Source organism: Nannobrachium achirus (assembly GCF_963921795.1).
Source record: "Nannobrachium achirus genome assembly, chromosome: 10".
NCBI lineage: Eukaryota > Metazoa > Chordata > Actinopteri > Myctophiformes > Myctophidae > Nannobrachium > Nannobrachium achirus.
The window spans coordinates 37,053,322-37,067,728 of record NC_137819.1 but is presented as its reverse complement, the minus strand read 5'-3'; the positions used below and the strand labels follow the sequence as shown (position 1 = coordinate 37,067,728).

Below are 14,407 nucleotides of genomic sequence, written 5' to 3'. Positions count from 1 at the left end.
GTTATCGCATTCAAAACCTACTGTTTAACCATTTTACAGTGTCTGTGTCTCAGACTATATATGCCACGACAACACAAGACATCCTCTGAAAACCAGAGAGAGAGAGAGAGAGAGCGCAAGACAGATAGAAAGAAAATTAAGAGACCAGAACAGAGGCAAAGGAAAGGGGCTATATTTTTTTTCAAGATGGCGTCTCTGGTGCTGAGTAATGAGTGGTGGTCAGGTAAGCTGTTTTCCACTGCTGTTATCATTCCTCTTGGACCAATTACTGCTCTGAGCCTGGGGAGGAGAGGTATAGAAGATAACACATCGTGGCAGGACGGTGTTTAAAAATAACTCTCATTTTTGAGTTACCTGGTCAAATTAATGGTCAAAAAAACCGATGAATATATTCAGCGTTCTTGGCACTTTATAAGACACTGCTGCCTTCCCTTTGTTGTGAATGTGTCTGTGTGTGAATGAATGGAGTCTTGTGACAGACTTGTCAGAGTAAAGACAGCTGCAGCAGCTAATTAGGTGTATGCCAAAAGAGCCAAGCGCTAATAATAATACATATTATTGTCAATGCTTGCTAACTGCTTATGCCTAAATGTACCCACTATTAAGTGAGTTATCTGCACTGCAGCTGTGTTTACCCTGTTGTGACATGTCTGTGGAATGGGTGTATGTACTGTATATCACTATATGCTGAGGCCGCATGGGCTACACACACACACACACACACGTTCTGAAGAAGAAGACCTTGTGTCGAAACGTTAATCTATAATAAAGCCTTGACCGGGAGCATTTATTAATCCATGTGCAGACTTCTGTGTTTTATTCAGTGGTTCCCAAACTTTTTAGCTCAAGACACAAAAGAGAGATTAGACGTCTGCCAGTAATTTACTGTAAAAAAAAGAACATTGAATTTGTTTTATAATTCATCTTTTTATTTTTTGCTTTTTTGGGAATGTTTTTTGAAAATGTTTTTAAATAATAATTCTAAACAAATTTCAGGAAACCAAAAATAAAGGGACACAAAAAAATAATAATAATCCGTGACCCCCAATGGGTCCCGACCCACTGTTTGGGAAACCGTGTTTTACGTTGCCTATCCCACTGTTGGTCCTCCACCTGCCGTCCAGCGGATGTGCCAGTTTTTATTGTTTCTTTACTTACACACACACACGCACGCGCGCGCGCACACACACACACACACACACACACACACACACACACACACACACTCCCCATGATGAGCCCGCATTCACCTTTGATTAACTGCACTGTATGTATAGTAGATGTTAGAATAATGATAATGACAATGTTCTTTATTTATGTACAACATTTCATACAATGCAACTCAAAGTGCTTTACACGATAAAAAAAGATATTAAAAAAACAGAAAACTAAAAGAACAAAAGAAAACTCCACAGAGTATCTATCAGATTAATCTTTGCGACAAGTACGGTAAAGTATAAATATGTTTTAAGATTATGCTTAAAAATGTGTACTGATTCAAGCCATTCTCAGTTTGACTGGCAGGGAGTTCCAGAGTTTGGGGGCATAAAAACTAAAAGCTGCCTCTCCATGTGTCTTATTAATTACAGTTGTAACTTCTAAACGTTCGGTACCAGTGGACATACTAGGTTCATACCTCTGACATGTATTTCGGTTAGAGATGTTACCGATCAATCGGCAATGGATCGGATCGGGCCGATCAAAGCGTGATCGGCGATAATCTGTGGTTTAGATCAAAAGGTAAATTCACCGATCCGATCGGATCGGTGCATCCGATCAACCAGCCGTTCAGTATGCCCACTTGAGGCCATTTTGGGGTATTGATTTCCACAGTGCTGAAGGAATAATTAGTTACTGCTATGATAATAAATACATAGTAATGCTGGTAAATAACTATAAGGCAAATATATAAATGTGTCCCAATCTCACTGAGAGCCAGTCATCTCGGAAAGTACAGCTTTAGACAGGGACTGAAAATACTTTTTTTTTTTTTTTTTCACTAAAATGTGATAAAGCCACTAAAGCATTTCATACATTTCAGGCTACATTTCACTTAAACGCCAGAGCTTAACTCTGCATGTAAATAAGACTTTTTTTAATTAATGTGAGAGATCGTCAGGTCATTTGCAGGTTAAACATTTATTTAGAACTTGAATATCTCAAAAGTAGTATTTCAGCATGGCATCATTCTATAAGCCATATCTTCAAAACTGTTGGGTCAATCTCCAATATATCATTTTGTAGCTATGATCCCCAGCTTTCAAATGAAATGAAAAAATGAAAATGAATAAAAATCCAATGACTGGCTCCCAGCCAAATTGGGACACAAATGAATTCATGAGTGAATGAATGAATTAAAGTTAAAACATTAACATTTAGAAAATATAAATAATAACTTTATCGGATCGGTGATTGATCGGTATCGGGTGATCAAACTTTTGTGATCGGTGCTCGCTGATCGGTTCCAAAAAACCTGATCGGACCATCCCTAATTTCGGTGCATAACTACGAAGCCATTTATAAATACAAATAAAATAATCTTAAATCTTAGGAATGATCTTTGTATTATCCTGGACATTTGTGTGATTATCGCTGTCCCCCGTTTCTTTTCTTTATTTTATTTGACTTTTTGTCTGCTTGTTTGTCTATTATTTTTAACGGTGTGCTCTGCACTGGTGATAGTATACAATTCCCCATGGGGATCAATAACGTTTATCTTATCACCATGAATGTTTTATACACTGCACTCCAGAGTATTAATTTGGGGTAACCGAGAGTGTTAATTAACACTCAGGATTTAGCTGTGTGCACCAAAGATAGACTCTTTACAATACCTCCATTTCAGGATTTCCTTTCCTTTCCTTATACCACTGCAGTGTCATTATAGTGGTGTGGCACTATATTATCAACTGTAACTGAGATGAAATCCTGCTCACATTATCATCAGTGAAATCCTTTCATTATACCAGTGGTTCTCAACTTGCGGGTCGGGACCCCCCAGGGGGTCCCCAAATTATTTTGTGGGGTCCCCAGATGATTAGCTTAATGTGAAACATTGTTTTTTCACTCAACAGTAAACAGTCCAACATACAGTATAAGTGTATAGAGGTTATCTGCACATTTCTAAAGCGACAATTTAAGGACTTTTAAGACCCTTTTAATACCTCTAAAATAAAAAAATGTAACATTGTCCATAGAGTCAAATATTAGAGGCAGAAATTGTGAAAATAGCCGTGAAAAATGCAGCTTGTAGATCTGCTATTTTCACAATAGAACCGTGCTATACAAAATGTAATGCCTCAACTCTTTGTGCTTGCAGGGGAGTACTGCCAGTTAAAATATGATTATTTTGGGGGTCGCTGCCTGAAAAGGTTGAGAACCACTGCATTATACAAGTGAAATTAAAGAAGAAGAAAAAACTGAGGCTTGAAGAAAAGACCCATCCTTACAGGTTCTTGTGCCGTGGCTTTGTTTGTTACGCCCGGATGAATTGGTATAAAATGTCGGCGGTCAAGGAGCAGGCTGTTGCACTATAGGACGTCTGACCGTATCTGAGCCTGAGCTAAATGCAGACATCAAAGTAAATTTGCTCTCTGCGGTTCCTGCCGTCCACTGTTAATGTTTATTTTCTATTTTCTTTATTAATATATTTAACATGTCACATGAGTGTGTGTGTGTGTGTGTGTTGTTCACAATGTAGCAGTTATGTTTCTAAACTGGCTTGTGTATTTGAGGTGTAGAGTGCAGTGGACGCTGGTTTCATATATCTTTACCTCTTTCTTACGTAATATTTGACAATTATTTTTGGAGCGCGACGCCATCACAGTTTACGATGAAGTAAAGCCTGTCAGATGTGTGATGTGGAATGAAGGTGGACGTCATTCCTCTATAACTGTATGAAGGTTGTCCTCGACACAGACGTGGTTCACACACTTCTCTGAACTGTTTGGGTTTTGGCAGCAAAAATCTAAATGGATTAAGAATGATCAATATTTTTGTCTTATTGAATAATAATATAATAATATTTTAAGTCACAGGGAATCTCAGAGTGGTACATGGTAAAAGAAACACATAATCAATAATAGAATGTTAAAAGCAAGCCTTAAAAGCACAAAAACGATATTGCTGATAAATAAGCACGAAAAGGAATATATTCAAGGACATCACCTTCTGCTTTAAAACAATATCGCCTTTATATAGCATTAAAGGACATTTCCATTAGCAAATTATTAACTGTGTGTGTGTGTGTGTGTGTGTGTGTGTGTGTGTGTGTGTGTGTGTGTGTGTGTGTGTGTGTGTGTGTGTGTGTGTGTGTGTGTGTGTGTGTGTGTATGTGTTTTTGTGTTTTCCAGATATCAGAATGTCCAAAGCAGCAGAGGAGGACAAGCCTGGGTCTGAGTATCCTGGGGACAGCTCAGGTACGCACGTATGCATACTGTACACACACACACACACACACACACACACACACACACACACACACACACACACACACACACACACACACACACACACACACACACACACACACACACACACATGCTTGTACATTCTACCTACCATAACATAGTCAGGTTATCTCTCTGGCACAAACAGTAATACAAGTGCTCTGCCTGTTACAAGATTGAATCCACAGATTGTCTCCTACACTACACTGAATGCATAACTTATCAATTAGAGCCGTGGCCTGAGGATGTCTACTGACTGACTGTGAGAACCAGCTCTTTATGCAGGCTTTATCATGCCAAATATCCCTCTCTCTCTCTCCTTCTCTCTCTCATCTGTCATTCTCTTCATCTCTCTCTCATCCCTGATTATTCCTCTCTTTTTATTTTATTTTGATCCTCACCTCTCATTCAGAATATCTCTCTATGCATCTATATTGCAATCTGTCTCTTAAACATACAGTATGACTCTAATTTATGCACCACTTAATCACAAGAAAGTAAAACTTTTTTTAAATAGCCGATATATACAGGCTCAACGTGTCACAGATTGTGAGCTTTTACTTTTAAAAGATTGACAAATAACAAACACACGCACGCACGCACGCACGCACGCACGCACGCACACGCGCGCGCACACACACACACACACACACACACACACACACACACACACACACACACACACAGAGTGTAAAATGATTTTGTTTTGTGTTTCAGACTCTGACAGAAACAGCCCTGATGATCAGGTAGGTTCCTCTCATCCATTCTAGACCGCTTTACTACTATGACTGTAAAATTAAACCTGGAAAATAAAACAGTGGCGTATCGGAGCTGCGGGCGAGGCGTGAACGTGCGCCCGTCTTCCCGCCACCGGCGTGGGTATGTTCATTGAAAATAATGGGGGCGGCTGGTTTGAGGCACGCTGTCCACAGCCGGTGTAACCCCCCCTCCCCCTCCCCTCCCCCCAAAACCGACTATCCAGCCCTTATTTGCTCTGGTTGAGCTGAGGAGAACATCTGATAACCCAAGGGGTGATATCTGATAACCCAGAGGGCTGATACCACAGTAGCTGCTAGCTAGTAGCTACCCATCAGTGCAAGCTTAAAGTACGACCGCAGTGAACTGTCACTGTCAGTGACACCTGATTATGGATCCCACTGGAGAAGATGGATGGAAACGGTATATAGCGCTCGTTTTCACCAGCGTCGGCAGGTTAGCATTTCACCAGGTTAGCATTCACCAGTGTTAGTTTTACTGAGGTTAAGGTTAGGGTTAGAGTTAGGGTTAGGATTAAGGTTAAGGTTAGGGTTAGAGTTAGGGTTGGGGTTAAGGATAGGTTTAGGTTTTGGTGCACCTCTGCCGCGGTCCAAGTGACTACAATGGAGCGCTCCCTACATCCGGTTCAGCCAATCACAAGCTTCAAAAATGAGTCCGGGGCGTGGTTATCCATCTTTCCCAGTGGGATCCATAATCACGCATCAGTGACAACATCGCTGAGGAAGGAACTCAAAACGTGTCCAATGGGTTGCTAATAATAATTAATATAAGTAAGACTCCCTAATCGGGGGATAAGTGACTGTCACGTCGCATACACAAACTTTAATAGGCAATCGTAGCCAATCAGGAGGGAATATGGGAAATGGGACAGATCCATATTGATGACATGACTTTAGAGATACTGTGTACCGCTTTGTGTGATTTTAGGCCAAAATTTGTAGGAGCAGTGTCAAAAAAAAGAAAGAAAAAAATAATTGGCCTGATGGTGGCGCTAGAAGAGGGCCATCTGAGAAATCAGGGGTAGAGGTTGTGATTTGCCATCCAAGGAGTGTGTGTGCAAAGTTTGGCATCGATAAGGCCAACCATGGCAGAGATAAGAGTAGGGCCAAAAGTGTGACGTGATGTGACGTGACGTGACGTGACGTGACGGACAGAGGGACAGTCGGTGGAGCTTTCCATAAGAGGTTTCTGCCCGACAGCAATGATATTTTGAATACAGTGCTATTACTTTGAAACAAAGAGAGTAGACTGCAATGCTGGTGTTTGAATAAGCTCTCTGTCACTGTAAACTGCGATACTAAAGTACTAAACTGCCCTATCGTGCCTAGCTATGAATGCAAATGTCTTTCCAGTCAGAACATGCAAAAGATGAGTTAATAACCACAACTGAGAATGTGTCTGCTCTGTCTGTCTTGCTCCTACTGTATGTATTTGAAATTTTGAATAGTTCATTACAATGAATGTATCTTATCTGCCATGCAGGTCCAGCCCATGAAAACCAGCCCCTACAGCCCCTCACCCACCCTGGCTAGCAGTAAGGTGGGTGAATTCAATTGTGTGTGTGTGTGTGTGTGTGTGTGTGTGTGTGTGTGTGTGTGTGTGTGTGTGTGTGTGTGTGTGTGTGTGTGTGTGTGTGTGTGTGTGTGTGTGTGTGTGTGTGTGTGTGAGAGAGAGGGTGTATTAGGTGTGCTGTGCATGCCAATTTTAGGTATATAAGCTTGTGGGACACTTAGTTGGAATATATTTAATCTCTTCTACGTATTGGATTTACACACACACTCAAAGTCAACACGCCTCGGGTAACACACCTGTTCAGATATGCAAATTTGACTACTAGACTATGCAAATCTGCATGTTTTAGCAGTCCTAAACACGCCCCCCTTTTCCCAGAAGCCTACAGGAACTGTGGGAATGCACCGTCCAACACACGTTTCTAACAGTTTAGTTTACTCAGCCAGTAACTGCAGAAGGTTCACAGCAGCCAGGGAGGGGCTGAGAAAGACAATACAGACAGACAGACAGACAGACAGACAGACAGACAGATGGACAGACCATATATTTGCCTCTCTGGAATAAGTAAATGGTTAAGCTAAGTTTGAAGCTGAGGTAGGGAGAGCTGGAAGAAGAGAAAGATAACTTTAGAGAGAAGAGAGTGCAACAACAGGGAGGGTCAGTGTTTGACAGACAGGCAGTAAGGTGACGATAGGCCCAGGGCAAAGTTTGCAAGCTTGTTGGAATATTTCAAATGCCGTGGACTCAATTACAGCTGGCTCTGCATGCGTTTGACGCCGGACTAAACACCTGTTAGCAGAGTGACACATTTGACAGCCAGGTTGTTTTGGTAAGAGACCCGATGCCTGTCAACATACTAACAGTATTGATCAGTTATTGATCTGCGTGTCGTCCTGAATGGTGCTGTACTGCTGCTTTGTCTGTTTCTTTTGAACTGTAAAGTCTTTCGAGGCACACCAGCAGCACAACCTGGTAATGTTTTATACTCTACTTTACTGTGTTTTGCGAGAGTAACATACAATAAAGCGCTCTCTGCAAGCTCATCGCAAGATGACTGGGCTTAGATTTGCAACTCATCTAACCTGGGTCAATATTAAAGTAAATACAGATGCTCAATGACTATTATATTTGTTTCATACAAAGGATGATCATGTCATTGTGCCTGAGATTAGCTGGCTCACAGACACACACACGCAGACATGGCAAAAACATAGGCTCTTTTTTCATGCAACACGATGAAGTATAAATTAGGGTTTATAAGTAGTTAATGTAACAAAACCGGCTTCTGCCACAGACAATATTTCAAAAAAAAAAAAAAAAAAAACCACAGAGTAGTTCTAAAACTGTCTAACTTACCCTTTCAACCACTTAAACCCTATATACTTAGTTGGCCTTGGGGTCCCACAGACCAGGGCTCTATACTTGGTCCACCCCTGTTTTCCCTCTCTACGCCAAATAGACATATTTTGCAGAATATCCGCGACACAACAGGGAGGCACGGATTCATGTGGTTAAAGGTTAAATGAAGAGGATAATAATACTACTACTGAGGGGCTGACGGTGGTGTCTTGTCTCCTGTAGGGGAAGAGTGAGGAGAGCCCTGAGATGACCCAAAGCCATGCTCCATCTCCCCCACCTGCTCCAACACAACAGCAACAACAACAACAACAACAACAACAACAACAACAACAACAGGCCCAACAACACCACCACACACAGCTGATGCTGGCTGGCAGTCAGCTAGCAGGGGTAAGAACACACACACACACACACACACACACACACACACACACACACACACACACACACACACACACACACACACACACACACACACACACACACACACACACACACACACATTTGTATTACTAATACTTGTCAGTTTTTTAGGAACGGCAATCTTATAAGTTATCAATGCTTTTTTGCCATTGTTGTGACCGTCTGGTCGCAGTTACTATCAAAACCTCCACCGGCTGTCAGTCAGTCTGTCAGTCACACGTCACACATCTCATTTCTGACATGGCCCTCTTCTAGCACCACACATTTTGATCACTGCCCCTACAGATTTTGCCCTAAAATCACGCAAAGCGATACACAGTATCTCTAAAGTCCCATTTCCCATATTCCCTTCTTATCTCCCGATTAGGGAGTCTTACTGGTAACCCTAAACTTAAAACATAAGGTATGCGTTGTTGCACGCCCACACACTCTTGTAAGACGAGCACATGGGTCTATAATACAATAAATACAGTATACCTGTAGATGACCTATAGGCCTTCTGTAAGTGGAGAAAGACAAGCAAGCACCTGTCCTGCACAACTTGTAAAAACGCCTCCCGCCTGCGCTTTTTGCAGTATAATGAGCTCCCAGCATGGAAGGTGGTTATGTGAGTTCAGTGAGTGCCTCTTGTTGGCTGCCTTGCTGTAACATGCTTTTTACACAGTAAAAACCTAACTCACAGTGTACGTTATGTCAACAAATGGATCATTCATTGTCCGAGTTAGTGCCTTGTAAATGGTAAATGGACTGCATTTTATATAGCGCTTTTCTCCAAAGCGCTTTCCAATGTACTTCACATTCACCCATCCTCACACACTTTCACACGCCGATGGTCGGAAGGAAACCATGCTAGGCTCCAAACCTGCTCATCGTGGAGCGGTTAGGGGTTCAGTGTCTCGCTCAAGGACACTTCGACACCAGCAAGGAAGAGCCAGGAATCGAACCTGGAACCTTCAGATTTCTCCTGAGCCACTGCCGCCCCTCTCCCCAGGGTGCTGATATTGTGCATGTTGGCTCACTGAAAAACCTCTGCTACACCCGGGTGGTCTTAAAGTGTGGTCCAGGGACCCTCGTGGTTCCTTTGAGGTGGGGTCCTTGAGAAAAGGTTTGAGTAGTATCATTGGTAACAACTTTGAAGGAAGTGAGAAGAGACCCAACTTCTCTCCAATAATGGCTGCTGTGCATATAGCCTATTATCACTCCCACCTCTGCTCCAGTGCAAACACACAACCTGCCCTGCTCTTTTTTGTGACGCCCTTTTGTCTCCCTCCCCTCCCCTCCCCTCGCCTCCCTTCGCTCCAACTAGCTTGCAGCTCTCCTCCCAGCCCAGCAGCAGTTGCTCCTGCAGCAGGCTCAGGCCCAGCTCCTGGCAGCCGCTGTCCAGCAGTCCAACGCTGCGCACGCAGCGCACGCCGCGCACGCAGCGCACGCCGCGCACGCCGCCCACGCCGCACAGCAACAGGCCAACCAGCAGCAGCAGCAGCAACAGCATAGCCAATCGCAGGCCACGCAGCAACAACAGCAGCAGCAGTCGACTAAACAGGAGCAACAGGCTCAAGCCCAGCACCCTCCTCCACAGCTGACTTTGTCTCAGCCAATCCAGCTCACCGCCCAGGTAGGAGCAACCAGTCGGCATGGGAGGCTTGAGCCATGGGAGCTGTTAGTGAGCAAATGTTTCACCTTCTTTCCTGTACCTTTTTAATTTTTTTACCTTTACCTCCAAAAGAACTTGCTTGTATTTTGTTCTTTGTCCAAGCTTTTCTCATAAGCGCTTGTGTCTGTCTGTATTGTTATATGATGGTTCATTCCACATGCAGTCTTATTTTAGTTTTTATTAGTGACATTTCCTTCTGTGTATGACCGTGCCACATTCCCAAAAATATTCATGTAATTGTGTGTGTGTGTGTGTGTGTGTGTGTGTGTGTGTGTGTGTGTGTGTGTGTGTGTGTGTGTGTGTGTGTGTGTGTGTGTGTGTGTGTGTGTGTGCTTGTGCGCGTGTGTGTGCGTGTGATGCAGGACATCCAGCAACTGCTGCAGCTCCAGCAGTTGGTGCTGATGCCAGGCCACCCGCTGCAGTCCCCCGCCCAGTTCCTGCTGTCTCAGCCCACACAGGGACAGCAGCAACAGCAGGGTAAGCTCAAAGGTCCTACTGTATACTATACAGTCAAATCCCAGTGTTTCCCAGGCCTCCAGCTTGCCTGGGATTTGAACCCCACGGTCTCCTGCACTTTTCTACCACTTATACAAGAGTTCAGTACCCGCTTGGTCATGGGAGGGAGATGTTTCGCCTATGAGCTTATGGCAGTACTACTTGTCAGTCAGTTGGATTGTACAGAACACCATGGGGTCTACATTTCACATCGGGAGTGTTGGGAGACCACTTCTAACCAACCACTGCCGCTGTATTAGTTCTATTGTATTAACATACTTTTAGCATACAGATTGGTTAAAATGTTTTATTCATTCAAATAAGTTCCGGATGGCAGCTTAAATTTTTCTATAGATGGAACCAAATTTGGTTCCATTTGTGTATTTTGGAGTTAAATGGACACAATGAACACTAATGGCCAATTTATACTTGGAGTGGCAAGTGTCGTGCGATACGTCGCACAAGGAAAAAAATTACAAAAAAATGGCACTGAGGACGTCCGGTCGTCCGCCGTCCACCTCTGAAAAAAGGAAAAGACGCAGACGCTTCATAAAATGTTGCATACTGCGATTGGTTTGGAAGACGAGGTAAGCTTCGCTACCATGGAGATCACATTCAACTCCTTGTTTACGTATTCTGGCGAATCTCAGAACCCAGTGAAACACGCAGTGTGACGGATCGCTCAACACTTGTCGCTCCAAACATGAATTGGCCTTATGGATTTCACTTCTAGGCCGTAGACACAATACACACTTAATGCATATGGTTCTGTTCTATTTGTCCATGTGTGTCTGATGTGTTTTGTTTGTATTGTAGAATTTAGATGCTTTATTTCATCAAATTATGCTGTTGTAACACCTTAATTTAACTTTCTGGGATTAATACAGTATATCTCATCTCATCGCAAAATATATTTAGAGTTAAGCACCCATATACTGCACCAGCAATGAAGTGAGTGACTGATTAGAATACGCTGGACTCAACTGGGGATGTGTTTGTGCCACAGGTTTGCTCTCGACAACAAACCTGATCCTACCTCAGCAGAACCCAGGAGGTCTCCTGACCTCACCGCCCCGACTGGGACTCCAAGCACAGGTAGGAGGGAGTCCTCTCTCAGGCCTGTGTGTGTCTGTCTGTGTGTGTGTGTGTGTGTGTGTGTGTGTGTGTGTGTGTGTGTGTGTGTGTGTGTGTGTGTGTGTGTGTGTGTGTGTGTGTGTGTGTGTGTGTGTGTGTGTGTGTGTGTGTGTGTGTGTACGCGTGCGTGCGTGCGTGCGTAAATAGAAAAGGCAGTCACCCCAGTAGATAACCGAGTAGCGCTAAGCGTACTGTACATACCATATAAATAATAATAATAATAATGCATTTTATTTATAACGCACTTTACATTCAAAAAGAAGAATGGTATTTGTGTGTGATGAAGAGAGACAAACAGAACGAGTATATTTCGATATGTATACAAAGAGAAACCAGGTGAGACTGGAGTACTTAACAAATTCAACAGGACACGGGGGACCAGCCTCTACAGGCAGAAATCAAACAGCTCTTGTTGAATCTCTGCAGCTTCATTGATCGGCTAACAACAGCGGCCGACAGGGAGTCGATCACACACACACATTTTCCAATAGCAGACGTCGCTTCGCCCCACGAAACTACTCTGCAAAAGGCACTCCAGGGCCATTGTGCACCAAGCTCCATTTCCGCACAGTAAAATCCCCAGTGTTAATTCAACTCTGAGAGTGTAAAAATTGTGCGTGTGACTGATCTATCAAGCAGCGATAGGTTGATATTGCGTCTGATGATTTACCCTGGTTTCATTGAGGTTATTCCTAGCGTGATGAAATGTGCAAGGAAAGCGATCAAATGGAGTGATAATAAAACACAGACGGGCGGCGGGTGGGGGCATTTTGTGGAGGTGAGACTGAAGAAACAATCGATTTACATCAAGGAGACATCTCGCCTTGAAGGAAACAATTAGGAAATGGTATAATCCAAACAAAATCCATAAAGTATCTCCAACCGTGGATCGTTTTGTATCCCATAATGTATTTTTTCTGCTCTGCGGTGAACACCGCGCGCACACACACACACACACGCACATGCGCGCGCGCACACGCGCACGCACACACACACACACACACACACACACACACACACACACACACACACACACACACACACACTCCGAGAGAGATGAATTTGGATAAGCCTGTTATGAGTTTTCAGGACCACTAATGGGACGTGGGAAGTGAGTGAACGTTACATATTCAGCCTGAGTAAATAAAAAGTGACTTCAGACATCGTGGCTGTCGGATTGAAACCTTGTATGTCCAGAACGGGAGATGGAAAAAATCTGTGTTAGAAGTGGATCCAATGTAGATATTATTTAGTGTCAAGCTCTTGTTAATACTTTCCACTGGCTCAATATTGATAAAACCCACAAACTTATCGACTTACAGTTTGGCTTTCACAAATTCTCGAAAATAGCAAAAGTACCAGACCTACAAGCTCACAACGTGACGCATCTCTGCGCATTGTGAGCTTGTAGATCGGCTATTTTTGCAACACTCTTGTATAATGAAGTAGAGCATTAATTTAAGAGAGGGGGGAAAAAAATGTTGAAATCTGGAAATACAATGTTTCTGCCCGACAGCAACGATATGTCATTACGCTATGCTGCCATTTTACAAATGAGTTACATTATGGCTTTTAGCCTACTGTTAGAAGTGTTTCATTCCAGCGCCCGCAACAAGAACCGCTCCATTCGCCCACCTTGCCCCCTGACACCCTATTCCAAAGTAAATAACGCACCCTGTCAATTTGGCGGAGTTGGGGCACAAAGTCTCATTTACTGGATTCAACATATATGCCTTAGTCCATCTGATTCATAATTGGTAGTGTCGCCCGAATCCAACGAGTGACTTTGATTTCTGCTAATATATTCACCTCCCAGCAAAACCGTTCAGCTTTCCCCTGGCCTCTTTTACATGTGATAAAGCGCTACATGAATTCCTCCTCACAGGTCCAAGGCACAGTTATAGATCTTCCATTAGGAGGTGATGAAGTCATGTCATACATAACGTAATGTATTTCATGCACAGAGACGCTCGATGTAAATGAGCCGCGTGGCTCCAGATGCCTGCGTGGCATGTGTGGAATTACTCGACTCCCGCGAGGAACCGCGGGGTCAAATTCATTTGTTTCCCTGTTTCCCTGCCAGTGACGTTCATCACTTAGGTTCCTTTGTGTTAGGACTGCCAGCCTGCCACGGTCATGAATTCTTTTGTTGATGATTAATTGTCATACAAGTAATTGTGATTAAGAATTTAATTGGGTTTTTTGGCATTGAACATTGGAGCATATACAGTAAATAAAAATAAATACAATTTATATTTTAATGTCAACCTTTATATCATTCTCGGAAAAGACAACTCTGAGAAAAGCACAAACAATATAAAAATACATTTTAAATAATAAAAACAATAAATAAGATGTTTTAAAGGGAATTTACATCACACGATTTATCAACATCAATTAAAACGGGTGCAATTTAGATTGACCAAAGTTGATACTGCATATCCGACTGAAAGTGACCTACTGTAGGGGAACAAGGAGCTGTACTTAAGCAACCCCTCTAGGTGTTCCAGGTATGTGGGGCACGAGACTTGAAAGCAGACTTTCCAAACTCAGTGGAGACACGCAGAAGGTCAAGCATCGAACAGTCCTGAGAGCATGTGCAGTA

The 14,407-nt window shown here is 43.0% G+C and overlaps 1 protein-coding gene across 1 annotated transcript in view; it reads left to right on the top strand.

The window, feature by feature from the left end:
* Positions 1-14,407, top strand: part of pou2f2a (POU class 2 homeobox 2a) — a gene marked incomplete at both ends in the record, with an annotated part of 87,307 nt that overhangs the window by 65,090 nt on the left and 7,810 nt on the right. Inside the window, 7 exons of the mRNA XM_080734862.1 lie at positions 4,353-4,418; positions 5,166-5,194; positions 6,708-6,764; positions 8,319-8,486; positions 9,826-10,134; positions 10,536-10,650; positions 11,675-11,763. Coding sequence (XP_080590988.1) covers positions 4,353-4,418; positions 5,166-5,194; positions 6,708-6,764; positions 8,319-8,486; positions 9,826-10,134; positions 10,536-10,650; positions 11,675-11,763 — 833 coding nt within the window. The remainder of the gene's footprint in view (positions 1-4,352; positions 4,419-5,165; positions 5,195-6,707; positions 6,765-8,318; positions 8,487-9,825; positions 10,135-10,535; positions 10,651-11,674; positions 11,764-14,407) is intronic.